This window comes from Scylla paramamosain, chromosome 43 (assembly GCF_035594125.1).
Source record: "Scylla paramamosain isolate STU-SP2022 chromosome 43, ASM3559412v1, whole genome shotgun sequence".
NCBI classification, from domain to species: Eukaryota; Metazoa; Arthropoda; class Malacostraca; order Decapoda; family Portunidae; genus Scylla; species Scylla paramamosain.
Window position 1 is genome coordinate 3,824,684 of NC_087193.1, and position 27,680 is coordinate 3,852,363.

Below are 27,680 nucleotides of genomic sequence, written 5' to 3' on the forward strand. Positions count from 1 at the left end.
TGAAGTCATGGGTCCAGATTTCAGAGGTGCAACTGAGGAGAGGAACCCTTACTACCCCCAGCCAAAATGACGTCAACGACCTGATCAGAGATCCTGGTCTGACAAAGTCCAATGCCGAGCTTTTGACGGTCGAGACTCAAGCAATGGAACCTGTTTGGTGAAACTGTGAAAATATCAGGTCAGAAAAAGCGTCACCAGCATTTTTCAAGCTTTTTTACTCGTCAAGATGAGCTTTGTGTTTGAAACAATGTGACTGTTCTGTTTGAGGCAATTGGAATCACTCTTCATCGACAGGTCGTGCAGGAGCCACAAAACAGTGCTGCTTCATAACGGAAGAATGTATCCATCTCTTCCCCTCGCTCACTCTGTCCAGCTCAAAGAGGAATACAATGGTGTCGAGATCTTGCTAGATGTCTTGAAATCAGAAGAGTATGGTCGGGAGGTTATCGGAGACTTCAAAATGATGGCCTTCTTGATGGCTCTCCAAGGTGGCTTTACCAAGTTTCCTTGTTATTTTTGCCTTTGGGGCAACGTAACACCGCGGCACACTACCACAAGAGGGACTGGCCACAGCGGACAAGTTTAGTGTCGGGAAGAACAACGTAAAGTGGGATCCATTGTTGGACCCCAAGAAAGGTAATGTTTCCTCCACTGCATTTAAAATTGGGCCTTATGAAATCATTTATCAGAGCTCTAGATAAGAAGTCTGCAGCTTTCAAGATCTCTAAGATTTCTTCCCTAAGCTGTCTGCTGCAAATGTGGATGCCGGTGTCCTTCGTCGGTCCACAAAAAAAAGGTCATGGAGTGCAAGGAGTTCCCCGAGAAGCTCAAAAGACAGAGAAAGCAGTGGAACAGCTTTGCCGCAGTGGTTCTTGGCTTCCTGGGGGAGTCGCAAATCAGAAAACTATGTGGAGCTTGTTGAGACCTTGGTGAGAAACTATGGCAAGATGGGCTGCAGGATGTCCCTCCTTGGACGCTCACCTTGATAGATTTAAGACCATGGGGGCGTACTTCGAGGAGCAAGGCGAGCGCTTCCACGACGATATACTGGACTTCGAACGCCGCCACCCAGGGTCGTAGAATGAAGACATGATGGGAGACTATATTTGGGGGCTGATTCGTGAAAGTAATTTCTAGTATAAGTGTAGATCGCGGAAAGCTATTCATTTGTAATGTTTTATTGTCTCACTTGTGTAATCCTAAAATGAATAAATGCTACTTTTGTATCATATGTCATTTTTGTTTCTACTTTGTGCACATGAGAGTTTAAATTTCGCCACTTTCTCCCAATAGGAATAGGAAAATTTCATAAATATCATTATCCTGGCCACAAAAGAAATAAATATCCAGTGTTTTTTCATGTTTTCTAGACATAAGCAAATAGAAAATAACAGTTGCTACCCAAGGACAAAAATCGTGTTACACAGTGTATAATAGGCGTTGGATATTTGAGAAGGAAGGAAGGAAGGAAGGAAGGAAGGAAGGAAGGAAGGAAGAGACGGACGGACGGACGAACGGGCGGACGAAAGAACGAATGAACGAAAAAAACGAACGAACGAACGCAAAAAAGAAAACAAAAAGAAAGAAGGAAAAGGAAGTAGTAGATATATAGATAATCGAAGTCTGTCTGTCTCTCAGTCTCTCTGTCCTTCTATACAAGTTTGTATGATTCCTTGTATAACCAAACATTTCAGAGATAGAAGACGATGAAAAAAAGAAAATGAAAGTTAAAAATGACATCACACACGCACCTGCAGTTAGAGAGAGAGAGAGAGAGAGAGAGAGAGAGAGAGAGAGAGAGAGAGAGAGAGAGAGAGAGAGAGTCAGATACATAGACATGCAGAGAAAAGGAGAAATATTACTCGTTTTCAAGTCTCTCTCTCTCTCTCTCTCTCTCTCCTCTCTCTCTCTCTCTCTCTCTCTCTCTCTCTCTCTCTCTCTCTCTCTCTCTCTCTCTCTCTCTCTCTCTCTATCTATCTATCTATCTATCTATCTATCTATCTATCTCTCTCTCTACGCTATCATTTCCTCTTCCGTCTTTCTTCTTATTAGTATTCCTCCTCCTCCTCTTCCTTTTAAATTTATCACAGTTTACCTTAATAATTAACATTTTTCCTTAATATCACATCCGCCAGACAACTCCCGACACACACACTCTCTCTCTCTCTCTCTCTCTCTCTCTCTCTCTCTCTCTCTCTCTCTCTCTCTCTCTCTCTCTCTCTCTCTCTCACCTTCAGTAGGATTGGAAGAGTAGGCCATTACAGACATCTTCCACTTTTCCAAACTTCCTGCGCAGGAGGGGGAGGTCCTCAGAGCCCCTGGCAGCCATTAACTCCCGGAGGTCTTGCGGCGTGATTTTGAAGCCCCTCTCTCCTCCTCCTCCTCCTCCTCCTCCTCCTCCTCCACCCCCTGCCATGTTACGTCGACTGGTCAGCATTTGTTTATCATTGGGGTGGTGGTGGTGGTGGTGGTGGTGGTGGTGGTTTGGATATTCCTCCTTTCTTTTTTATTTTCTTGATTTTTAAGTTTTTTTTTCTAAGTTTGTTTAATTTTAATATATTTTCTTCTTTCGTTTTTATTTTCTTGATTTCTTTTTCTTTTTTCTTAGCTTTGTTTTGTTTGGTTTCGATTTTTTTTTTGTTTTTCTGTGTTTTGATTATCTGATCTCCTCTCTCTCTCTCTCTCTCTCTCTCTCTCTCTCTCTCTCTCTCTCTCTCTCTCTCTCTCTCTCTCTCTCTCTCTCTCTCTCTCTCTCTCTCTTCGCTTCCCGTTTCTCTTTTTCTGTGTCTATATCTCTTTCTATATTGCGTCTTCTTTCACGTCTTCACTTTTCTCTTTTCCTCTTGTTTTCTTGCTTTATTTATTATTCTTATCGTTCTTATTTTCCTTCGTTTTCCAAATTCTTTTTATAAATATATTTCTATGTTTATTTTCCTTTTCTTCTTTTTCTTCCTTTTTTACGGAGTTTTAATTAGTATTTTTGTCGTTGCTCTCTCTCTCCTCTCTCTCTCTCTCTCTCTCTCTCTCTCTCTCTCTCTCTCTCTCTCTCTCTCTCTCTCTCTCTCTCTCTCTCTCTCTCTCGTATTACACTTGCACTTATTCTATTTTTGGTTTCATATATTTCTGTTCTTCCTAGTTCTTATTAAACGATTCTCTTTCTCTTCTCTTCTTGTTTTCGTTCTTTTCTTCCTTCTTGTCCTTCTTCCTTCTATTCTATTATTTCGTTTTTTCTTCTTTTCTGATGTCAAGTGGATTTCTTCTTTTCTTCTTCTTCCTTCGTTTATCTTCTATTACTTTTTTCGTTACTACAGTTCTATTCTACACTATCTTTTATCCTCTTCTAGTCTATCTTCTTTCTATCACTTATTATCCCTCCTCTTCCTCCTCCTCCTCCTTTCTTTCTTCTTTATTTCCTTTAATCACTTGTTATCATCCCCCTTGTCTTCCTCTTAGTTTATCAATTCCTCCACTTCCTCCTACAACACGTTTCTTACTTGTTTCCTTTCCTTCTTCCTCCTCCTCCTCCTCTTCTTCCTCTTAAATCACTCCTCCTCTTATCAAATTAAATTCATTATCCTTCATTTTACGAACCAATCAATACAAACGTGAATAATTATCTTCTTTACCCGACTTATCGCTAGTTCTTATTTTTCTCCAAGTCTTTCGTTTTGTTTATCTTTCCAATTCACTTCAACTCAGAGGGTGTGCAAGGCGAGGCGGGGACGCGGCGCAGTATCTCACTCCCCGCCTGTGCAGACTACACTGAACTCCCTGGCAGTCCCCTCAGTCTCCTGCCTCCCCCGTGCTCATGACTGGTTGGTAATGCGCACAGAAATAACGTGACAATTTACTCTTTATATTGGTCACTTGCCACCGAGACTCACCAAGCTCGATTTTCTAGTCAAATAAGCCACTATGATAATCTTTTAATGAAATCTTGCCCACTTCGTATTGAAAATCATGAAGCTAGTGACACCTCGCTCTCTTTCCTTTCCAGACCTTAGCCCCCGTTCCCCGATTTTCAGTAGAGTTTCACCCGTAACGCCAGGTCTTCACATTCAGAAAGGCTCTCTCAGTATTTCCAAAGGCTACAGGTTCTCAAAAGTGTTTCTCCCGTTAATAATGTAGAAATGTTTATAATCTATCACTGCAACCGTAAAAACAGCCTCATAAACTCGTGACTCCAACTAAAGCATTTGGAAAGTAGTGGAGATGCGGCGCAGAGGCATTTCAGAATATGGTTCCAACTCCCCATTTGATAAACTGTTTAACCTCGCTCCCTTCCTCAAATATAGTACAGCTCAACCAAGGATCACTAAGTCTTGTCCTCTTGTAATCTTTGTGTTTCGTGTTCATGATTAAAAGGCTTAATTCTCGCTCTTCTCTCGTATCTCAGTGTAAACGTTCGGCTTCACACAAAGGTTATGGGGTGTATTCAATAGACAAAGCTGCTGAAATTACGAAGGCACTTTCTCTCATCAAGAAGCGGTGTGAACTAGTTTCGAACCCCAACCCAGCGGATCGCGCACAGTTATTGCGTCATCCCCGCCACCCCCGCCACCCCGCCACCCACTGGTTATAGAAGCACCGTTGACTCACTATCTCAGGTGTAGGTGACAAATATCGCTTGCCTCCCTGCTGCACCTCCTTTACTTACTCTTTCCTACAGTAACCCTCGGTTTCCCTCCACACACCTATCTGCCACTAATGCTGTGTCGTCTGCAGGAACTGACTGGCACTCCAACCTTCTTTACTAGCCAAAGCAATAAAATCAGCCATCTTCAATTGCCAAAATACTGAAATAGCATATCTTGACTGGCCAAAACATTAAAGTAAGATATTTTAACAAGGCAAAACATTAAAATCAGACGTCTTTATTTTCTTTAACTAATTAATTAATTAATTAATTAATTAATTTTTTTTTATGGAGGGACACTGGCCAAGGGCAACAAAAATTGCGAAAAAAAAAACACTATGGTGCCGGTCCCCGTACAGAGTGGAAAGCGACTGGAGATTTTGACTACAGATTTCTGGAGATTTTGACTACAGATTTCTGGATATTTTGACTACAGATTTCTGGATATTTTGACTGTAGATTTCTGGAGATTTCCGATCAACAACATGGCGTCCATCACAGCAGCAGCGGCAGTAGCTTTCTACTTTTTTTTTTCTGGAAAAGAGCGGTATTTGACTGTATTTAAGCTTTTCGCACCCAAAAACCCCACTTTCCCATCAGGTTCCCAAGATTATAGGAGGTAGGAGCTGAAAACAATAGGAAATAGAGCAGCGAGCACGATCTTAATAATTACCAGTGTTTGTATACTTGTGAAATATTCCAATCCACTCTACATTTGCTTTAAATTACTTTTTTTTTTCATTTCATTCTTCCTGTAATTCCACAAACTCCATTCCTTCACTCAACACTGCTAAAATTCCACACAGACTTCCTCCTTTCATTCCACATCATTGTTCCTTCAATCCACACTGCTAAAACTCCACATAGAACGATCCATCCTTCACATTGCCTTCCATCACTCCACACTCCCTCTAACTCCACATAAACTCCATTCCTTCATTCCACATTCCATAAAGTCCACAAAACTTTCTTCTTTCGCTCCACATTACTTAAAAATTTCACTAACTTAGCAATATACTCCACATTACATCCAATTTTTACTCCCCACACACACACACACACACACACTCTCTCTCTCCCTCTCTCTCTCTCTCTCTCTTCACCTCTTCTCCACATCCTCCTCCTACTCTCTCCACCTTTCAGTTCCTTCAGATAATGAGTAAAAAAGGAGTTTATTTTACCTTCCTTCCTTATCCTTCCTTCCTATTCGCCATGTCAGTAAAAAAAAAAAACGAAAGACAAGAATGCGTAAAAAGATATCAATTATTGCTATTATTATTACTACTGCTGCTACTACTACTACTACTACTACTACTACTGTGTTTTCTTCGTTATCATAGAGAAAGGTGGTGTTAGTCAAGGGGTAGGATATAATATTCTACGAAAATAGTAAAGGTTTGGTTTAAAATGGTTTGGGTTTGTTTGTGTCGTGAAGCTTCGAATCTGTGGATCGACTGGTTTTCTTTTACTTTCTTCCTTTTCTTTCTTTCTTGTTATCGTATTTTCTTCCTCTTGTTGTTTTTCTTGTTCTTCTCAGGTTTCTTCTTCTCATTCTTGTTGTTGTTCTTCATATTATTATTATTGTGAAGCCTCGACTCCATGAACTGAATTATTTTCTTTTCTCTCTCTCTCCCCCCCCCCCTCTCTCTCTCTCTCTCTCTCTCTCTCTCTTCATGTTCTTGTTATTTTTCTCTTGTTTCTGTCCTGCTTTTTATCATAATGAAGCTTCAAATCTATGGATCGAACAATTTTTATCTATTTTTTCTTGTTTTTCTCTTTTCGTGTTCTTGTTCTTTCTTGTTCTTGTTCAGTCATCATGAACCTTCAAATCTATTAATAAAAAAAAAATTTTCTCATTTTTTCCCTTCCTTTTATAGTATCCTTGTTCTTCTTCCCTGTTCTTTTTATCTTTATGAAGCTTCAAATCGAACTATTTTCTCCCATTTATTTTGTTAGTGTTTTTATTCTTCTTTGTTCTTATCATCATCATGAATCTCCGTGTTAGCGTGGAATTCCTTATCACCTGACACATAATAGGCCCATTAGCGCGTCTTACGTCACTTCCTGCCACTTATGAGGACCTGCGTGTCTATACTCGTCACACCATCCTTTGTTTATTGTTGTGCCTGTGTCTATACTGATAAAGTGCTCTCTCTCTCTCTCTCTCTCTCTCTCTCTCTCTCTCTCTCGTAATTATTATGCTTCATTTAATCTTGTTTACGTTTGTTCTAATTTTTTTATCTTTTTTTTTATTTTGTTATTTCAAAATAAGGAGAGGAGAAAAGAGGAGAGAGAAGAAAAGGAAATAGAAGAAAAGAGAAGGGGAAAAAAGAAAAAGAAAAGTTTCTTGAGACAAAAATAAAAAATAAAAATTTTGATTTAATGACATTTTATTTGAAATATCAACATCCCTACTGCTGGTATTGAAATTCTAGATTGATCAATTAACTAGTTATCAGTTATAGGGCAATAAATTTATCGCCAGTTATCAATTACCAGTTATCGTGATAATGTCTTTTCATCATCACGGCCAGCTCTGAAAATAACACACACACACACACGACTCGAACCAAAACACATCTTAAATCGATAACCCTGAAAATGAATGCCCAGTTAGTAAATGTACTGTACAAATATCAATGCCCAAATAAATGCCCTGGCTTGCATGGTATTTGTAAATAATGAAAATGAGGATGATGAGAAAAGGAAAAAAAGTTATATTAGTTAGAGGAATTAGTCATGGTGATGGCGGTGGTGGTGGAGAGAATATCTACGCTGATTGATGACTCTAATGATAACAAGGAGAGGAGCAACAGGGTGTTTCAAATGTTCAATGCCTAGTGTTGTATTTTCTCTCACTCCACACTCCCTCTAACTCCACATAAACTCCATTCCTTCACTCCACACTGCTAAAATTCCCTACAAACTTCCTCCCTTCACTCCACATTCCCTCAAAAACTTCTGCACCAACACCTCCACTACATTTGAAGGGTCCTAGTTGAGGTGACATGAGAGGAGAGTGAAATTAGACAAGATGAAGTGAAGTGACATAAAACATTACTTAATCACTTCAAATCACTTCCTGTCATTTTCAGATAAGAAACAAAAAAACAACAAAAAACAAAAAAAAAATAATAATAATAATAAATAAATAAATAAAATGAAAATGAAAATAAAATAAAATAAAATAAAATAAAATAAATAGAAAAATAAATAAATAAAATATATGAAGTGGAGAGAACAAAATGACATAAGGTGAAGATGAAGCATTACCCAATCACATCGCATCACGTGTCATCCCAGTCTCTCATTCTCATCTCTCTCAGATAACACAGAGATAAAAAAAAATATAAATAAATAAATTAATTAATTAAATTTAAAAAATTATAAATAAATAAATAAATAAATAAATAAATGAAAAAAAAACAAGATATGAGGCAAGAAAGGAACAAAAGGAGACAAGGTGAAGTGAAATAACATAAGACATTACCCAACCACACAACATCACGTCACACCACCTCACATGTTCCTCTCACTCACACACACACAAAAAAAAAAAATAAAAATAAAAATAATAATAATAATAAAAAAACAAAAAAATATGACAAGATGAAGTAAAACACAAAAACATCACTACACCACACCACACCACACAACACCACTTCATGCGGCGAGGAGCTTGCAGGCAATAGGGGACCGGATCTTGGAGAAGGGCGCCAGGACAGAGTTGTTTGCCCAGTAGCGACGCATGGCCTCCCGCACCTCTGAGGCCGTAATGGGGTCCATGCCGATGCAGTGCTCGTCCCCGGTGCCAATCTCCTGCAGGGAACCGCTCTATGGAGGGAAAGTGTGGCAATGCTAAAATGTGGGACTGTGGAGGCCTGGTAGGTTTGCATCATTTGTTTTCTTGTTTTTGTTTTGATTTTTTTGGTTATTTTTTTAATTTGTATTTTTCCGCGTTGATTTTTTTGGGGAGGTGAGATAATTTTTCTTTTTTTTTTGGTTTGTGGTTGATTTTTTGTAAGGTTCATCAATCGTTTTTTTTTTTGGTAGTTTTCTAAGTGAGGTAGTTTTTTTTTTATTTATTTGTTATTTTTCGGTGAGGTTACCAAATCCTCTTTATTTTTGGGGATGTGTTGATTTTTCGGGGGGATTGCCAATATTTTTCTTTTTGTGGGGCAAGGTTATCAATTTTCTTTATTTTCACTTGCTTGTTGATCTATCTACCTTTTTTTTTAGTTGATTTGGTCTAATTCTTCTAATTTTATTTTCTGAGCTGTTTTTTTCTCCTGATCTCATCTTTTTCCAATTGGTTTTCTTTTATCTATTCTGATTCACTAACTTCTTTTTATTCCTTGACTTTCATTCATTACGTTTTCTTCCAATTGTCAGTTTCAACCAATTACAATCCTTCATTACCTTTTCTTCTAATTTTCAATCTCAGCCAATCACAATTTCACACAGTCGTCCCTCCAGTGAGGGAGTCAGTGTGTGTGACACGGCTCCACATTCCCGGCATTTTATACAGAGGGAAGACATCCTCCCTACACCTTCACTAAGCATTCAAGAAGCTGTCATCTTTCAGTCATTCTTCCTGCCTTCCATCCTGGCAAAATATTCATGTAAACTCAATTCTCAGTCATTTCCTCTCCCTTACACCCTCACTAAATATTCAAGTAGCAGTTTACCTTTGAGTCATTCCTCCTGCCTAGCTTCCTCACTAAATATTCAACATCAATTCTCAGTCACTTCTCCTCCCTCAATACCCACAACAAAAAGCAAGTTCAATGATGCAACAAAAAAACTTCCATATTTAACCCACTCACCTCTAAGACCCTGAATACCCAACACAAACAAATACCTCTAACCCCTACAAGCCTCAATATATCACACCAAAACTCCCCAATTCAAACTACTAATATCTAAAACCCAATATAAAAGTCAAGATCATATTCTCACTTGATGGATGAACACACTGGGGTAATCTGGATTGAAGGCAGTGGGCGTCCTGAAGCGAGAGAGATCCGAGTTGTGTCCTGTTGCATCCCTTTTCACCAGGAGCGCCAGGTCAACTATCTGGGCCACCGTTTCATATGCCAGGCGGTTCAGCATCTCCAGAACCAGCTGAGAGCATGGTAAGGTGTTAGTAAGGACCTCTGAAGGCTTCAATACAAAACTAGGTGGTGATTCAAGTGGTGTCTCAGCCTGTGTCACCAGCCTCTACCAAAGTGTTCTGAGGATTCAGTGAAAATAGTACCTCAGCTAAAATTTCCAGCCTTAAACTCTACACTGTGTTGACTCTGAATAATAATCAAACTTCACTTGCTCTATTGTTGTGCTATATTCCTCTCTGCTTAATCTAAGTGATATTTGTTGTCATTTTTAGGTCCAGCACACACACACACACACACACACACACACACACACACACACACACACACACACACACACACACACATATATATATATCCGCCAGTATTTCTCACCCCCCCAGCTGCTAACTCTGTACAAGGGCCTTATCCGTCCATGTATGGAGTATGCTTCACATGGCTGGAGAGGTTCCACTCATACTGCTCTTCTAGACAGGGTGGAATCAAAAGCTTTTCGTCTCATCAACTCCTCTCCTCTAACTGACTGTCTTCAGCCTCTCACCGCCGCAATGTTGCATATCTAGCTGTCTTCTACCACTATTTTCATGCTAACTGCTCTTCTGATCTTGCTAACTGCATGCCTCCCCTCCTTCCGCAGCCTCGCTGCACAAGACTTTCTTCTTTCTCTCACCCGTATTCTGTCCACCTCTCTAACGCAAGAGTTAACCAGTATTCTCAATCATTCATCCCTTTCTCTGGTAAACTCTGGCACTCCCTGCCTGCTTCTGTATTTCCACCTTCCTATGACTTGAATTCCTTCAAGAGGGAGGTTTCAAGACACTTATTCATCAATTTTTGACCACTGCTTTGACCCTTTTATGGGAATGGCATTTCAGTGGGCATTCTTTTTTATTAGATTTTTGTTGCCCTTGGCCAGTGTCCTTCCTACATAATATATGTATATGTATATGTATATATATATATATATATATATATATATATATATATATATATATATATATATATATATATATATATATATATATATATATAGACACACACACACACACACACACACACACACACACACACACACACACAGTAGGGTACATGAAAAACTTGATTTGTTCCAATATAGCCTTTGTTATAGGGAATGTGTGTTATGGCGACTGAAGAACCTACGGTAAAAAATTTATTTGTTCCAGGGAACCAGAAAGTAATATAAAAAAAATTATCACAATTTTTGAAAAAAAAATACATAAAAATGAGCACAGTTGCACTACTAAGTTTGAGATGCTCGTAACATAACAAATATACACAGTACCCTCCTAGAGAGAGAGAGAGAGATGGAGGAAGGGAGGCAAGGATCCCTTATCTCTGACAGATAAGGGGGAAAGGTGACAGGGAGGAAGGTTTGAGACAAGAAGAAAGAGGGAGAGGAAAAAAGGAAAGAAGGGACAGGTGGTGGATGGATGAGCAAAGGCTTGCACAGCTGCATATGTATGCATGAATTGTTTACTTCCTGAAGGGTTGGACATCTACGAAAAGACATGAAAAGTGCAGGGTGGTATCATCAGCATAGGAGTGGAAAGGACAAGAAGTTTGGTTTAGATCATTGATGAATAATAGGAAGAGAGTGGGTGACAGGACAGAAACCTGAGGAACACCACTGTTAATAGATTTAGAATAACAGTGACCGTCTACCACAGTGGCAACAAAACGGTCAGAAATGAGACTTGAGATGAAGTTACAGAGAGCAGGTTAGAAGCTGTAGGAGGGTGTTTGGAAATCAAAGCTTTGTGCCAGACTCTATCAAAAGCTTTTGATATGTCTAAGATAACAGCAAAAGTTTCACCAAAATCTCTAAAAGAGGATGACCAAGACCCACAGTTTCTTTCTCTAAAAATGCCTCTTTGTTTTCTGAGTAAATAAACACACAGGGGTATACAGGGACTGCTCTGCCACACTCTACAAGCCAAAAAGTTCACCTGTGTCAGCTTCACGTCACTATTCTCCTCGCCAAGCAACCAGTCTCGAAACTTGTTGACCCTTAGACGAGGACAGAAGGAAGCTCTCCTCGCCTCACAGTACTCCTTGTAACGCTGACACGACATTCCCTGCAGAGAGACAGAGAGAGAACAGAGGGATTCTGGTTAGACTTTTTGAGTGTGTGTCTAAGAGGCTCTGGCTAAAGGTAAAAATATAAATAAATAAATAAATAAATAAATAAATAAATAAATAAATAATATAAAAAAATAAATAATTCTATTAGGATAAGTGTATTGAAACCTGTTTGCATTGGATTACTAGAGCTTGTATTGGGTTAGTAAAGTATGGATTGGGTTAGTAAAGAATAACTGAGTTAGCAAAGCAGAGATTGGGTTAGTTACTGTATGAAACAGGTTAGCAAAGTATGACTGGGTTAGCAAAGTATAGACTGGGTTAGTTACAATATGGATTAGGTTAGTGAATATATGGATTTGATTAGTGAATGTATGAACTGGGCTTGAAAATGTCTGGATTAGTTCAGCAAATATTCAGATTATATTAACAAATGCCTAGATGAGATTAGTGAATATCTGGATAAGATAAGCAAAATATAGACAAGGCTAGGAAATATCTGGATTGGCTTAGCAAACATCGGAATTTTCTTAACAAATACATGGAATGGATTAACAAACAGATTGGACTACAAAACACAGAAACTAAATTACCAGACCCAAACTTAAACACACAAACACACAAGCAAACACCTTAACCCAAGAACCAAAACACCCAAAAACAAACCACACACAAGAGAAACTAACTAAACACCCACACAACATAACCCAACACCACCACACCCCAACCAACAATACCTGCGTCAGCGTATCAAGCCGAGACGCCCGTTCTGTCTTCACTGGGTCATGCAGGGAGGAGGAATACAGTGGCTCATACTGTCCTGTCTGGTCAATCATCTGTAGAAAATTAATGCAAAGTTTCTTTCTTGAGATCTCTGGGCCTTCTGCTGATGTCTCTGTGAGGTCGTTGGCAGACATTGAGGAGGTGCTGGTACGGGTCTTCTGGTAAAGGTCCCTAACTCCTGAAATTGTAGTAGTAGTAGTAGTAGTAGTAGTAGTAGTAGTAGTAGTAGTAGTAGTAGTAGCAGTAGCAGTAGTAGTAGTAGTAGTGGCAGTAGTAGTAGTAATAGTAATACTAATGGTGGTGGTTATGCTAGGTAGTGACTTACCCATGTAGTGTACGAGTCTCTGCAGTTTGAGTGGGTCTCGTCGCATGACAAACAGAATGTCCTCAGGCCCCACCACCCTTGTGCCACGCTGCTCTGCAATGTCTGTGGCCTGTGTTTAGATGTTCTGTGTTAATATTTTAAATGTGCAATGACACACAATTAGATAACAGCACTGCAAAAACTTATAAGAAGCACATACACAGAATAATGAGAAAATCTAAAGAATACTAGAATCTGCAACAAGTATAACATTTAGACGTGGCTGCAGAGTGGAAAGAAATGTCTGAGTAGTTTGTGATTAAAGCCATGTTCCAAGAAGCGGTCAAAGGATTAAACTAGCACTGGAATCACGAAAAATACCCTTGAAAACTGGTGACCATAACTGTGACTTTCTGTGTGAATGAGTGTAGGTTTCAAGGCGATCGGGGGGCTCAGGGGGGGTAGTGAATAAAAACTAATTCACGGAAAAACAAGCTGATTAATTAAAAAAAAAAAAAAAAAAAAAAAACGAGCAGAACACTGCCAGGCAGAATGAGTTTTGTCCTGAATAAAGAGACTGGAGAGGGTAAAAGTGTACCAGAACTAATACTCCCCCCTCCCCACACACACACACGCACCGTCCCTTCACCTCACCAAGTGCAGGAAGACTGTCATTTGTTGGTGTACAATAGACTCGATGACTGCGGCCGTCTCAGGGAGTGGCTTGCGACAGTCACCAAACCCGTGCATCATCAGCTGGATGTCTGAAATGGGTGAGGAGGAGCGAGGGGTGTCCTGTCATTAATCGTGGTTGAAATGGGTTAAAAACCATTTGAAATGGGATAAAGACTGTTTTGAAAAAAGGGGTGTTCTAATATACAGTGTGTCCTTATGTACTATCTCTCTCCCTCTCTCACCTGTAATGAAGGACATGATGGTGCTGTGTGGTCCTCTCACTCCTCTGCTCTCACTGCTGTATTGTTTTTTTCTATCTCCCAGCTCACCTCCCTTCAGTCACTCTTTTTTCGGTCTTGGTCTCGGTCCAGAATGTCAACAAAGAGACCGCTGGTACATGCAAGCAAAGATATCGCTGGTACAAACAAAGATGCAAATGCAAACAAATACATTCATTATTTGTTGGATTTACGAAAAAAATATATAAATTTAAATTTTCGTACATAAATCCAAGAAATAAAAATTTCCTGTTATCTAATGTTGTACGCAGAGAGTACCGTAAATTTTCATAGGAAACTAAAGAAAACCGGGTATATCAGAAAATATGGGAAAAAGAGAAAAATAACTTATCATATATGTCTTAAAGCGAGTGAAACCATGGAATTTTATGATGGAAGACCTCATCATATAAGGGAAAAACATATCAAAACGTTGCATATATCAAAAGAAATTAAAAAAATGCAAAAAAAAAAAAAAAAAAAACATTTTCTAGGTACGAATCATATAACACCCCCTGAACTGAACTGATGTGTTCATTGCCACATTATTCAACTCAGTATTCATGAGTGGTTCATACCCTGACAGTTGGATTAATGCTAAGATGTTTGTGATATTCAAACGTGGTTCAAAGCTACTACCAAGTAATTATAGACCTATTAATGTAATCAACAGCGTGGCTAAACTGTATGATATGGTGTTGTGTGCACGACTCACCCAGTGGTTTGCACCACACCGAGAACAGGCAGGCAGCCAGGCGGGCCGAGGATGTACTGAACATTTACTAACACTTTGATTGTTGATGGATGTTGCCAGAAGAAAGAAATTTAAATTATTTATAACGTTTGTCGATTTTAGACGAGCCTATGATTGTGTCCCTAGGATTGATTTATTTACATGTCTGAAGCAAATGGGATGTGGGGTGATAATGCTGTTAGCGTTAGCTGGTATGTACAAGTATACTAACAGTATTATAGGAACTGCATTAATTGCCACTAGTGTGGGTGTGCGGCAGGGTTCCCCTACATCCTGTGTGCTTTTTAGTATATATGTCAATGTAATGATTCAAATGATCAAACAAAGATGTCCTTTAGACGGCTTTCTGTCATGGTTGCACATATTAGTGATGATGGACGACACTATATTATTGTCAACAACTAGAGAAGGAATGATAAGGAAAATAGAGATTCTACATGATTTTTGTAGCTCACACGGTATGGTGGTTAATAATGACAAAACAAAATTTATGGTGGTAAATGGTAATACTGAAGATAAAGAAATGATATTGTGTCAGGATATGCGAGTAAGTTACTGTACTAGCTATATATATTTAGGTAGTCCCTTCACTGATGACGGATTAGCCTCAACAGCTGTAAAGCTTCATGCAAACAAAAAGATGTGTCATGTTTTAAAATTTATATCTTTTATCGATAGGAATAATGATGTACCATTTTATATTAAGAGAAAAGTTTTTGATGCTTGTGTTACTTACTACTTCGGTGCTATATGGATGCGAATCGTGGCTCAGCTGTGACTTAAAACCTATAGAGAAACTATACAAATGGTGCATAAAGGAATTATTAGGTGTGAGAATAACTACTAATAATGACATTTGCATGGTGGAATTAGGTTTACCCTCACTTAAAGCGCTTGTTAAGGAAAAACAAAGGAAATATTTTCATAAAGTGTGGACAGAAAGAAACGATATAGTTGATGACCCGTTGATGCACGTACTGAGGTTAGTGTTAAATTACAACGATCAAGTGTCTAGGTATATCATAGATATGACTATAAATGATTTTAACGATGTGGAAGATGCCAAGCACAGAATGAGACTTAATATTAGGAATTCGTTGTCAAATAGGTTGACCTTTTATAAACAAATTAACCCGAATCTAATAGTACATGATATATACACAAGAAGTACTAGAGTGAACGAGATAGAGCGTGTGTCATGGACAAGACTTCGTCTCAGTGCTCATTCCCTGGCGGTAGAAACAGGTCGCTGGAACCGTCGGGGACGTGGTCGCCTTCCCATGGAGGAGAGGCTGTGTCCCTGCGGCCTCGTGCAGGCCGAGACACATGTCATCGAGACTTGTCCCTTGTCTTTGACCCTTAGATTAACATATAATGTCACAACTGTTCATCAATTGTTGGTAGACAGAACTGATTATGATAATGTGTGTTTTATAGTGCATAAATTATTAGCGTTGTTTAAGTGATAAAGTTATGTATGCATCTCCAAGTCTTAAGATGTTACCCCCGTAGTGTGATGTTTGCTGGATTCCTGCCCCATTTTTAAGGATTATTTTATGTGTTTTACTTATTTTTACTATTGCATTTGTGTTTTAAATGTGTTATAAAAGTTTTAATGTATATCATTCGCATAGTGCTATTAAGAAAAGTTACTGTATTTTGGACCAGAACTGTATGTATTTTAAATTGTATAATTTATTTATTTTTTTCCTGTGGTCAATAAACTATCTGAATCTGAATCTGAATCTGAATCTGCTCTCTCTCTCTCTCTCTCTCTCTCTCTCTCTCTCTCTGGAACTGTACTGTCTCCGATCTCTCTGTGAACTGATCTCTAGCTACGCATACAGGCTCTACCTATGTGAAAAGAAATGGGTCAGGCTTTAGAATCTGAGATGAAGAAATGACCAGTCAGGTCCCTGTAAACGGAGTGAAGGGACCAATGGTAGAGGTGTAGCCAATGACCAGAGAGGACGACAGGAAGGCAGTACATGTGTTTTTCCTAAGACTGGCGGGAATGTAGGAGAGGTGTGCCATTCCCTTGAGAGGGCGATAGGAAAGAAAAAAGGTTAAAAATAGGTGAAACATATGATGATGAATATATATAATAATGATTGTTATGACTGATGTGACTGATACAGTGCCTTCCCCCACGAAAAATGCGTCTTCACATTTGAGCATAACAAAAATGAGATCGATAAGATATGAACAATTAATAGATAATACATGACATCAGAGAGAGAGAATACGGAAACGATAACCTTAATAATAATATACAGACATGATAACATAATACCTAGAGACTGAAGATCACCTAACCCCGGCACTGGATAATGATCAGGATTAGTAGATGCGTTTAATTTCCTGAAGTTGACAACGACACGCCAATCGCCTTGTTTCTCAGGAACGAGTAACAAAGGGGAGTTGTGAGGACAACAGGCAGGTTCGACAACATCCTGGAGCAACATACATTGCATAGCTTCATCAAGCAAAACTCTACGGTTGTGTGGCACCCTACAGCTGTGGGGGTGTAAGATGGCGAGGACCCAGGCGCCAGATGGATAGAGTGTGTGATAACCCAGAGGTTCGTCAGGGAGTGAGACAACATTCCTGAAAGAATTTAGGAGAGCGAGTAATTCTTGTTGAGATTCTGGGAATTTAAAAACAGATATGTGATCTTTCGTGATAGACAGGAGAGAAGACATGTTATGGCTGTCAGATGCAGATACATTATTGATAGAGGAAGAAGGTAAATCATCCAAGGTTACAATTTTCTCAGAGTAAGGCAAGGCTTCCCCGAGCAGCACACCTGCTTTGAGCTTGACAAGGGTAGATGTGACATTCTTTGAGCTTGACAAGGGTAGATGTGACATTTTTCATCCTGATTTTGCAGAATCCAATGTCATCGATTGTGATAAGAACGGATTCTAATTCAACAGCTTTGCATGGAGATTGCTGTGCATGGCAGAGGATATCAGTGCCTGATACAACAGACTTAACCTTAGCGTTTACAACACATAAAAGTGATATTTCTTGATCTCGATTTTGATCGAGTGTACTGATGTCTAGGCAAAGGGGATGTTAAGAAGAGTCTACGCCAGACCTTGCAACAACAAATGAAGTTGTATGGACAGCGAGCCTGTCTCCTCGAAATCACAGACGGTAAGGGCGGGGGTTTCGCGGCAATAATTACCTCTCCATTCGCACACCTACGAAATCTACTAGCTGGTATCGACCTGTTCATCTTCATGCCTGTCAATCTATATCTCATTTCCTTCATTCTATCACTTTAGCTTGTACTACAAGAAGTGGTGTACTTACCGCCTCATCCTTGCCCGCCGCCCTTGCTCTCCTGGCACACGCCCAAAGATTTAAATCGGGCGGGACAGTTTGTTTACGTGCCACAAATTATGTACATGCATGTGCAGCAAATTTAATATTTTTTATTAACTGTAGCCTGCTCATAACTATTCCGTGGTGACTACAGATATTTTAAGAATCTCGGAAAATAACTTGACCGCATAGAGAAAAATCCTTATTAGACTATACATGACAGCTAAATTTAGCGGAGAGTTTCTTGCTAGCAATACTCCTAATTGGAGGGTTGACGTTACTTCCAAAAGTGGTTTTAACAATATATATAGAACCAAATTAGGAAATAAAAAGCAGTTTTAGTAGTGCTTAAAGAAATACTGCTGCGGTTAGATTTTAAAATGCAGACTCACGAAAAATAGCGGAATAGAAAGCAAGACGGAAGGTTCGCTATTTGTTTCCTCTTCTACTCAGGTTATATTCCCACACATTGTTCTTCTTCCCAAGTTTTTCTCGTCTTCTAACTTCTAACTATTCCAACATTCAACATTCACTAGCAACCTAACAAGCCCCGAGTCCTGCCCCAGCCCTTCCCGCCCCGCCGCCCCTGACATGGCACCCAATCCTTGACGTCCACGATCCTTCCCACACATCTACCATCCCCAGGTGTCAAGCGTAGAGCTACACCCTTCAAGGCATCTTGGACACCCGCCTATGTGTGTGTGTATGCCTATTTAAGCCTATGGCCCCTCCTATCCTAGGGTGGTTGGCCCGGGCCCCGCCAGGTGCCTCTAGTGTGCCTGGCGTTGTTGTGGTGCTCGGACGCACGCCGTAAACAAAGTTATATTTTATCACTTTTTCCACCATTTCTAGGCCTTAAATTCTACTGCAACGCACAGGATACAAGGATGAAGGTAAGGTCTCCCCGGCTGGCTGATGTCAGGGGTGAGGATTGTCATGGTTGCCTGGGAAATAAGGGTTGAATTGAGGTGTAGACGCCTTGAGGGGGCCAAGAGTGTGTGAGTCAAGATATTTCCCAAATTTCTTTCCACCTATTTTTATAGATTTTACTTGAGTTACCATTGGTTTTCTTCGCTCAGGGGCACCGGTGGGGACTGATGACTGTGTAGGGACCTGATACCACGTACATTTAATCCTAGAACGTCTCCAAGTTAAGAAAATTTTTAGCATTGTGGGAAAAGTAAACTGCCTCAGCTTACTTGAGGAATGATGACATGGTAATTAAGTGTTATTTGTAGTGGTGCACGTCTTCCTGGGCGGCGTGGGGTCATGGCGGAAGGTGAAAGGTTTTGCTCGGTGCTGCTGCTCGTCGTGTCAGTTGTGAGGAGTGATTGAAGGGCTGTTCACGTGATGTATGAGGAAAGGGGATGCCTCACACTTTCCCCCAAGACACTCCCACTTCCCTCGCTGCCCGTTTCTCGCCCTTACTTTTCTTGCTACGACATCTGTTTCCTACCACCACCACCATCATTTTAACATTCCAGTTTTCTCTCTGTAAGACTGGCAGGTTCAGTCTCTTACTTTTTGCAGCCATAGACGATCCCTTTCCTGATATTCTTCCTTCCTATGCCTTCCTTCTCATGGTCTAGTCTCCATAGGTCTTCCCAATGGTTCGTCATATTCTGAAACACTTCTGTGCCACACCTCCACTTCATTCAAAAGGCTCTACTTGAAGTGACATGGGTTTTTAAAGGTGTTTTTTATGGTTCTGATGACATATTAATTTCTACAGGGTTAGCTATAGAAACACTCTTGATAATTTGACTAATCATTTCTGTGGCCTATGGAAATAATTATGGAGAGACAGTGAGTATCTAACTCATTGTATTTGTACAGTATTGATATATGTTCACCATAATGTGTTTGGTTTTCCTTTTTTTTTTTTTATGTAGAAAGGACACTGGCCAAGGGCAACAAAAATCCAATAATAAAAAAAATTCCCACTGAAATGGCAGTCCCATAAAAGGGTCAAAGCAGTGATCAAAAATTGATGAATAAGTGTCTTGAAACCTCCCTCTTGAAGGAATTCAAGTCATAGGAAGGTGAAAATACAGAAGCTGGCAGGGAGTGCCAGAGTTTACCAGAGAAAGGGATGAATGATTGAGAGTACTGGTTAACTCTTGCGTTAGAGAGGTGGACAGAATGGGGGTGAGAGAAAGAAGAAAGTCTTGTGCAGCGAGGCTGCGGGAGGAGGGGAGGCATGCAGTTAGCAAGATCAGAAGAGCAGTTAGCATGAAAATAGCGGTAGAAGACAGCTAGAGATGCAACATTTCAGCGGTGAGAGAGAGGCTGAAGACAGTCACTTAGAGGAGAGGAGTTGATGAGACGAAAAGCTTTTAATTCCACCCTGTCTAGAAGAGCAGTATGAGTGGAACCCCCCAAACATGTGAAGCATACTCCATACATGGACGGATAAGGCCCTTGTACAGAGTTAGCAGCTGGGGAGGTGAGAAAAACTGGCAGAGATGTCTCAGAACGCCTAACTTCATAGAAGCTGTTTTAGCTAGAGATGAGATGTGGTTTCCAGTTCAGATTATAAGTCAAGGACAGACCAAGGATGTTCAGTGTAGAAGAGGGGGACAGTTGAGTGTCATTGAAGAAGAGGGGATAGTTGTCTGGAAGGTTGTGTTGAGTTGATAGATGGAAGAATTGAGTTTTTGAGGCATTGAACAATACCAAGTTTGCTCTGCCCCAATCAGAAATTTTAGAAAGATCAGAAGTCAAGCATTCTGTGGCTTCCCTGCATGAAATGTTTACCTCCTGAAGGGTTGGACGTCTATGAAAAGACGTGGAAAAGTGCAGGGTGGTATCATCAGCGTAGGAGTGGATAGGACAAGAAGTTTGGTTTAGAAGATCATTAATGAATAATAAGAAGAGAGTGGGTGACAGGACAGAACCCTGAGGAACACCACTGTTAATAGATTTAGAAGAACAGTGACCATCTACCACAGCAGCAATAGAACGGTCAGAAAGGAAACTTGAGATGAAGTTACAGAGAGAAGGAGAGAAGCTGTAGGAGGGTAGTTTGGAAATCAAAGCTTTGTGCCAGACTCTATCAAAAGCTTTTGATATGTCCAAGGCAACAGCAAAAGTTTCACCAAAATCTCTAAAAGAGAATGACCAAGACTCAGCAAGGAAAGCCAGAAGATCACCAGTAGAGCGGCCTTGATGGAACCCATACTGGTGATCAGATAGAAGGTTGTGAAGTGATAGATGTTTAAGAATCTTCCTGTTGAGGATAGATTAAAAAACTTTAGATAGGCTGGAAATTAAAGCAATAGGACGGTAGTTTGAGGGATTAGAACTGTCATCCTTTTTAGGAACAGGGTGAATGTAGGCAAACTTCCAGCAAGAAGGAAAGGTAGATGTTGACAGACAGAGCTGAAAGAGTTCGACTAGGCAAGGTGCAAGCACGGAGGCACAGTTTCGGAGAACAGTAGGAGGGACCCCATCAGGTCCATAAGCCTTCCGAGGGTTTAGGCCAGCAAGGGCATGTCCTGCATGTCTTATTCCAAATTCCACCAATTCTCAGTTTTTATTAAGTCTGTTTTATCTGTACATTATAAAGATATTCTCAGTATAATATGTATGTGAGGTCCTCCCACTAATGCCCTTGTGCAGTATTACTAAAATGTCACTATGTTCTGTCATGTGCAGGGTCCCTAGAGGTGATGGTGAAGAGGGTCATCACAGCTGCCGCCATGACAACACACGTCCTGCCCCCACTGCTCCTCCTGGTGGCTTCCTTCACCCTCCCCTCCTGTGAGCTTGAATTTCATGCCTCTAGTTCTGCCTTATGTGTAAATATCAGTAAGAGTCAATAGGAAGAACTGGCAAAGGCAGTATCAGTAATTGGTGTAGGGTGTTGAATATAGTGGCAGCAATAGTAAGTGGAGCATTTCCCAAACAGGGGGTCAGGTAGTGCTAGAATTGGCACTTGCGTCAGGCAGCATAGAACCCAACGCTGGAAGTAATGTCACACTTAGCTGTCGGGGACGAGGCGACCTCCTGCAGTGGCGACATGGGCACCACAATATTACGTGAGTAGTGTTGAGGGTATGCCATTTATCCTCCCTCATTTCAGGCCTTGTCCTCTCCACCTTCGCCTCCCTTCTTCAGCTCACCCAAATCTAATATATTTAACATACACCATTTACTGTCCTTCATTTCTTCCCTCCTTCCTCATTTCACTGCTGAGAGTAAAGCCTTCATCCTTCCTCATTTCAGGCCTTGTCCTTTATTTCTAGTAATATTTAATCTATCATAATCTCTGCTATATTTCCTTTTTTTTTTTCAGTTCATATCTCTTTCCCATGAGTTAGCAAAGAACAGTCAAGCTAACAGATAATTATACTTAGAATTTATGTGGAACTGTATTAGGAAACAGTATTAATTGCTTATCCTCTTCTCCCCTGCCTTGCTCCCTCCCCTCCCTTAAACAAAAACACCCAACTCATGTCACCCTAATAATCTTACATCCACATAAAATACCACATTCTCCATCTATAAATAATCGTATTTGCTCCATATTTGCCATCTTTCACCCTTCTAAATGCCTTCACCAATCCCTTTCCCTTTCATTCCTTCCCTTCAAAACACCTTTATCCCTCAACCATCACTATCTCTTTCAAAAACATCACATTTAATTATTTCACTTACTTTTCACTGCTGTTTTTTTTCCATCCCTTTAAAAAAACAACTTCATCTACATTTCCCTCCCCCTTCTAAAACCCTTAATTCTTCATTCCACATCTACCCATCCCTAAAATAAAAAAAAATCTCCTTTAATTACTTTTCACCTCTGTTTTTTTCCGTCTCTTTAAAAACAAACCTTACTTTTTTTTATCCCTCACATTTTCTCTCTCTTCTAAAACCCTTACTTGTCATCACAACATCTTTCTATCTTGTCAAATAAAATGTACTGACATCTCAATGACACATGCTCTTATCCTTATCTTCCCCCTATTTTCCTTACTTAAATATTCTTGCTCTTCTAAACTACTTACATCACAACCACGCATGCTCTTATCTTTATCCTCCCCTATTTTTCTGACCTACCTTGCACCATCCTCCTTAAAGACTTGTTCCCCATCCTACATCAAGGCCAAACGAGGACCGGTGGCACGTAGAAATTGTCAAGGAGAAACCAAGGGCCATCAGGAGTAACCTTACCATCATGCATGTCACCTTAAGGGACTCCGGCCACTACCACTGCCAGATCACCAAGACTAACAGGGACAAGGTGGCTGAGGATAACATCACTCTTCATGTACAGGGTAAGTGTACGTCAGTGTGTCGATGTGGGTGGGTATGTGTGGATGTGAGTGTATGTGGGATGTCTCTCTTTTCTGTTTGTGTTTCCAGGATTAGGATAAGATTTATATAACTGTGTGTGTGTGTGTGTGTGTGTGTGTGTGTGTGTGTGTGTGTGTGTGTGTGTGTGTGTATTTACCTAGTTGTATTTACCTAGTTGTGCTTTATGGGAAAAGAGGTATGCTCGTGCTGTCCCATCTCCATATCTTTTAATATCCAACTTAGCCTTGAATCCATGTATACTTTCTGCATTTACTATCTCCTCATCCAGACTGTTCCATACATCAATACTTCTATATGGAAAACTATACTTTTTGACGTCTCTTCTACAAGCACTCCTCTTCAGCCTCTTCCCATGTCCTCTAGTGTCCCGTGTATCCCAGACCATTAAGTCGCTCCGGTCCACCTCCTCTACTCCCTCATATGCTTTATATATCGCAATCAAGTCTCTCCTTTCTCTCCTCTTTTCCAGCATTGGTAGATGTAGCCTTGCCAGTCTCTCTTCATATGACAAGTCCCTGATACTTGGTACCATTTTCATAGCTGCTCTCTGAACTCTCTCCAACTTCCTTATATCCTTTTTCTTGTATGGCGACCACACTACTGCTGCATTTTCTAGTCTAGGTCTTATCAGCAACACGATCATCTTCCTGACCATCTCTTCATCCGTATATGCAAAGGCCTGCCTTATTCTTCTCAACAAGTTATAGGTTTCTCCTGTAATTTTGCTAATGTGTCTCTCTGGGGTCAGGTTCCCAGTCACTGTAACACCGAGATCCTTTTCCTCTTCTGCTCCACTCAGTCTTACACCATTCAACACATAATTTCCTTTTACTCTTCTTGTACTTTTCCAAATTCTATTACCTTACACTTCTTTAAATTAAATTCCATTTCCCATCTATAACTCCACTCTGATATCTTGTTCAGGTCTTATAACGTTCCACAGTCATCTGCACTTTCAACTTTCTTCAGCAACTTTGCATCATCCGCAAAAAGGCTCATGTAGCTGTTCACACTCTCCGTCATATCATTTATATAGACTGCAAACGTGATTGGTGCAAGTACTGAGCCTCGGGGTACTCCACTTATGACTTCCCTCCATGATGATTTTTTTATATTTTACCACCGTTCTCATTTCTCTGTTTGTCAAGAAATTTTCCATCCATCTCAGCAGGGCCCCCCTTAGCCCACCATTATGCTTCAATTTCCACAACAGTTTACTGTGTGGCACTTTATCAGAGGCCTTCTTCAGGTCTAAATAAACACAATCAGCCCATCCATCTCTTTCTTGCATTATATCCACCACTCTAGAATAAAAATTCAGTAAGTTTGTAACACGCGATCTCCCTCTCCGAAATCCAAATTGTTGCTTTATTATCACTTCATAACATCTTCCTCGTAATTTTTCCTTTCTTCTCTAATAACCCTTACATATTCATTTCTTGTAGTCGTGTAGTTTTGCCATAGCTCCTGCGTATTTTTCCTCCGCCATCTATTCCATGCCGTTTCCCTCTCCTACCTAGCTATTTCACATCTTCTATTATACCAGTCATTGTTGTATCTTCTCTTTGTCTCTACTTTTGGTACATATCTTTCTGTTTCTTATCTGCTTCTTATCTTTCTGTTTCTTATCCACATATTGTACTTTCCCCCACCTAAATTTGGTGTTTCTGAATCTCTTAGTTTAGTTTGTACCATTGCCATGATGTCTGGTTCATTTGCTTTTATAAATTCATTCACTTCATCCATCACTGAAACTAAACCATCCACATTAGTGTATGCCATTGTCCATGTTCCTCCCTCTCTTACAGCTGTGTGTGTGTGTGTGTGTGTGTGTGTGTGTGTGTGTTTACCTAGTTATGGCTTACGAAAGAGGAGTAATCTCATGGTATCCCGTCACTATATCTATCCAGTTTGGTCTTAAAAGCATGGACAGTTATGGCATTGACAATGTCTTCACCGAGTTCATTCCATTTGTTAACACTTATGTGAGGAAAACTATACTTCTTGATGTCTCTTTTACAGTTAACTTTCTTCAACTTCTTACTATGTCCCCCTTGTACTCTGTGTCTATATTTATAAAACATTTTTGGCCACATTTTCCATACCATTTATTATTCATTAGATATTTATTAAATCCCCTCTCCTATTTTCAAGGGTGGGAATTCCTAACCTTCTTAATCTCTCTTCATAGGTCAACTCACTTAACTCTGGAACTGTCTTAGTGACTGCTTTTTGTACTCTTTCTAATTTTATAATATTCCTCCATGTATGAGGAGACCACACTGCTGCTTCATATTCCATTCTTGGTCTTATCATGGAAATCAACAACTTTTTTATTATTCCTTGTGTGTGTGTGTGTGTGTGTGTCTAATCTACATTTCTCCATTCATCTTTTCCTGTTTACCTACACCTTATCTCTTTTTTTAATAATGTGTTGTAGAGACTGACCTAGGGTAAAAAAATATGGATAGAAAAGACTCGCCCAACTCACTGCTGTAGAGGAGTTGAAAAGTTTGGCCAGTTTGGTGTGTATCACTAGTCTCTTCCCTCCCTCCAGCAAGCCCAGTACTGAGGGAGGCTCGCAACACCACAGTAAGGGCAGGGCACAAGGCTCAGCTCTCCTGCACCTTCTCTGCTGCGCCTGCCCCTGAGGTGAACTGGCTCAGGGGGAAGGTGATGCTTGATAAGATAAAGGAGTAAGTGGCATTTGTTTGATCAATACCAGTCTCCTCACAGCTTGTCAAGACTTTTTGCTTTCTCTCACCACTATTCTGACCACCTCTAATGCAAGAGTTAACCAGAGTTTTTAATTATTCGTTCCTTTTTCTGGTAAACTCTGGAACTCCCTGCCTGCTTCTATATGCTTCATGTAACTTCAGCTCTTTCAAGAGGGAGTTTTCAAGACACATCATTCAATTTATTTATTTATTTTTTTTTTACTACATCTCTTTAGGGACTAGCATGCTTGGTGGGTCTTTGGTGTTTTTTTACTCCTCCACTTTTGTTGTCCTTTGCCTGTGCCTCTCTTATGTAAGAAAATAAATAATAATCAAATAAATAAAAATCCTATAATGATCCTTTGCATTGGTGTTCTGCAGCTACACCATCAGGTCCAAGCAAGAGTCTGGCCTCCACCTGTCAGACCTCCTGATTGACAACGTTACCCTCAAGGACAATGGAACATACAAGTGTGTTGCCTCCAACTCTAAGGGTCCTGGAGACAGGCCAGGAGAACCCATCCTTATTGTGCAAGGTAACAGTGTTGAGGTGCTGTGGAAGTCTTTGTAATGTTTCATGAAAGTCTAGCAGTGTGAAAAATAAATGACTAGAAGGAAGTTACGTCTTTAATTTTTGCAGGGATCTAACTTCGTGAAAAAAAATTAGATCAGGGCCCACTCTCTTATTTTTAAAGTGTCTGGTATGATGATAAAAAAAAAAGACTTATTTTTACTACGTTTAAGCAAATTAGAGACATTCAGGAATATTTAGATCCACCATGCATGAAGTGTCACTGTAATAAGAGAAGCAGTAATGGTAAGTGCAGGTTAGTCATCCTTCAGTTTGTGCAGCATGTTCCTCTTCCTCACAGACCTACCAGAAGTGAACCTGACGCTGGTGAGGGCGATTGGCACCTCTCAGATTCAGATGGAGTGGGCTGTGGTGGACAACAACTCCCCTGTACAGCAAACTAAAATACTGGTGAGCTGCACTGACATTGGTGACCAAAAAGAGCAGTTCATGTCATGTAAAATAATAATATGAAATAGGAAATAAAAAAAGAAAAAAACATTTGTGAGGTGCACTGATATTGGGGACAAAAAAGAAAAGGGGGTAATTTCTGTGTTTTGTAAAATAATAAGAATATAAAACAGGAAATAAAGTATTGGTGAGCCGCATTGAGACTGTTGACAAAAAAAAAGAGTAGTTCATGTAATGTAAAATACTAAAATTTAAAACAGAAAATGACAAAAGAAAAGCTATGTATACTCACACACATAAGAATTGGATGCCTTACCTTTCCATCCTCATCTCTTAGATTGCTGCTGGAGACGCAGATTTCGGGGAACCATCATTGTTGGCCGGGGACCAGCAGGACATCATATTGGAGGACGTCGGCAGCGCTGGCCAGGACGTGCGAGTCAAGATCCTGGTGGCCAACGAGATCGGAGAGGCAGAGAGCGAGGAGGAGATTGTGACACTTCTTAGTGAAGGTGAGTTTGTGCTCCTGTCAAGTCCTGGGATGCTGTGTGGTGGTGGGCTTGGCTGTGGGCAATGTGTGGGTTGTGGCTGATGTGTGTGTGTGTGTGTGTGTGTGTGTGTGTGTGTGTGTGTGTGTGTGTGTGTATGAGAGAGAGAGAGAGAGAGAGAGAGAGAGAGAGAGAGATTGGGAATG

General features: G+C 40.2%; 3 protein-coding genes across 8 annotated transcripts in view; 1 reads left to right on the forward strand and 2 right to left on the reverse strand.

Moving 5' to 3' along the window:
• Positions 1 to 2,662, reverse strand: part of LOC135093421 (plasma membrane calcium-transporting ATPase 2-like) — a 45,551-nt gene extending 42,889 nt beyond the window's left edge. Inside the window, 1 exon segment of the mRNA XM_063992698.1 lies at positions 2,232 to 2,662. Coding sequence (XP_063848768.1) covers positions 2,232 to 2,268 — 37 coding nt within the window. The 5' untranslated portion in view covers positions 2,269 to 2,662.
• Positions 2,663 to 7,008: 4,346 nt separating this feature from the next.
• On the reverse strand, positions 7,009 to 25,919 carry LOC135093540 (transcription initiation protein SPT3 homolog). Of its 3 annotated transcripts, none has more exons than XM_063992879.1 (8): positions 25,779 to 25,919; positions 13,852 to 13,999; positions 13,589 to 13,698; positions 12,956 to 13,064; positions 12,585 to 12,808; positions 11,715 to 11,843; positions 9,596 to 9,760; positions 7,009 to 8,455 (listed from the first exon to the last, which is right to left on the reverse strand). In XM_063992879.1, exons 2-8 carry the CDS (start codon positions 13,865 to 13,867, stop codon positions 8,300 to 8,302), a joined length of 909 nt encoding a protein of 302 aa, XP_063848949.1. In that variant the 5' UTR covers positions 13,868 to 13,999; positions 25,779 to 25,919; the 3' UTR covers positions 7,009 to 8,299. The 3 variants fall into 3 exon arrangements, with proteins under 3 accessions (XP_063848949.1, XP_063848947.1, XP_063848948.1); XM_063992877.1 differs by having other exon boundaries at positions 7,009 to 8,470; XM_063992878.1 differs by lacking the exon at positions 25,779 to 25,919 and adding an exon at positions 14,603 to 14,686 and having other exon boundaries at positions 7,009 to 8,470.
• LOC135093532 (tyrosine-protein phosphatase 69D-like) overlaps positions 18,659 to 27,680 on the forward strand; it is a 42,611-nt gene continuing 33,589 nt past the window's right edge. For 2 of the 4 annotated variants that reach the window (XM_063992851.1, XM_063992852.1), the window contains exons 1-8: positions 18,659 to 18,864; positions 21,629 to 21,733; positions 21,882 to 22,011; positions 23,051 to 23,247; positions 25,845 to 25,983; positions 26,386 to 26,540; positions 26,877 to 26,986; positions 27,324 to 27,498. In XM_063992851.1, the coding sequence (XP_063848921.1) occupies positions 21,643 to 21,733; positions 21,882 to 22,011; positions 23,051 to 23,247; positions 25,845 to 25,983; positions 26,386 to 26,540; positions 26,877 to 26,986; positions 27,324 to 27,498 (997 nt within the window). In that variant the 5' untranslated portion in view covers positions 18,659 to 18,864; positions 21,629 to 21,642. The remainder of the gene's footprint in view (positions 18,865 to 21,628; positions 21,734 to 21,881; positions 22,012 to 23,050; positions 23,248 to 25,844; positions 25,984 to 26,385; positions 26,541 to 26,876; positions 26,987 to 27,323; positions 27,499 to 27,680) is intronic. The other 2 variants (XM_063992853.1, XM_063992854.1) reach the window with 2 other exon arrangements.

What these genes read in the sequence shown, in the direction of transcription:
- LOC135093540 (XM_063992877.1), bottom strand. An exon ending in GAGACTCGTACACTACATGG is followed by an intron (nt 12,809 to 12,955) that starts GTAAGTCACTAC and finishes CTACAATTTCAG; the next exon opens with GAGTTAGGGACCTTTACCAG. An exon ending in CCAGTGTGTTCATCCATCAA is followed by an intron (nt 8,471 to 9,595) that starts GTGAGAATATGA and finishes TTCCCTCCATAG; the next exon opens with AGCGGTTCCCTGCAGGAGAT.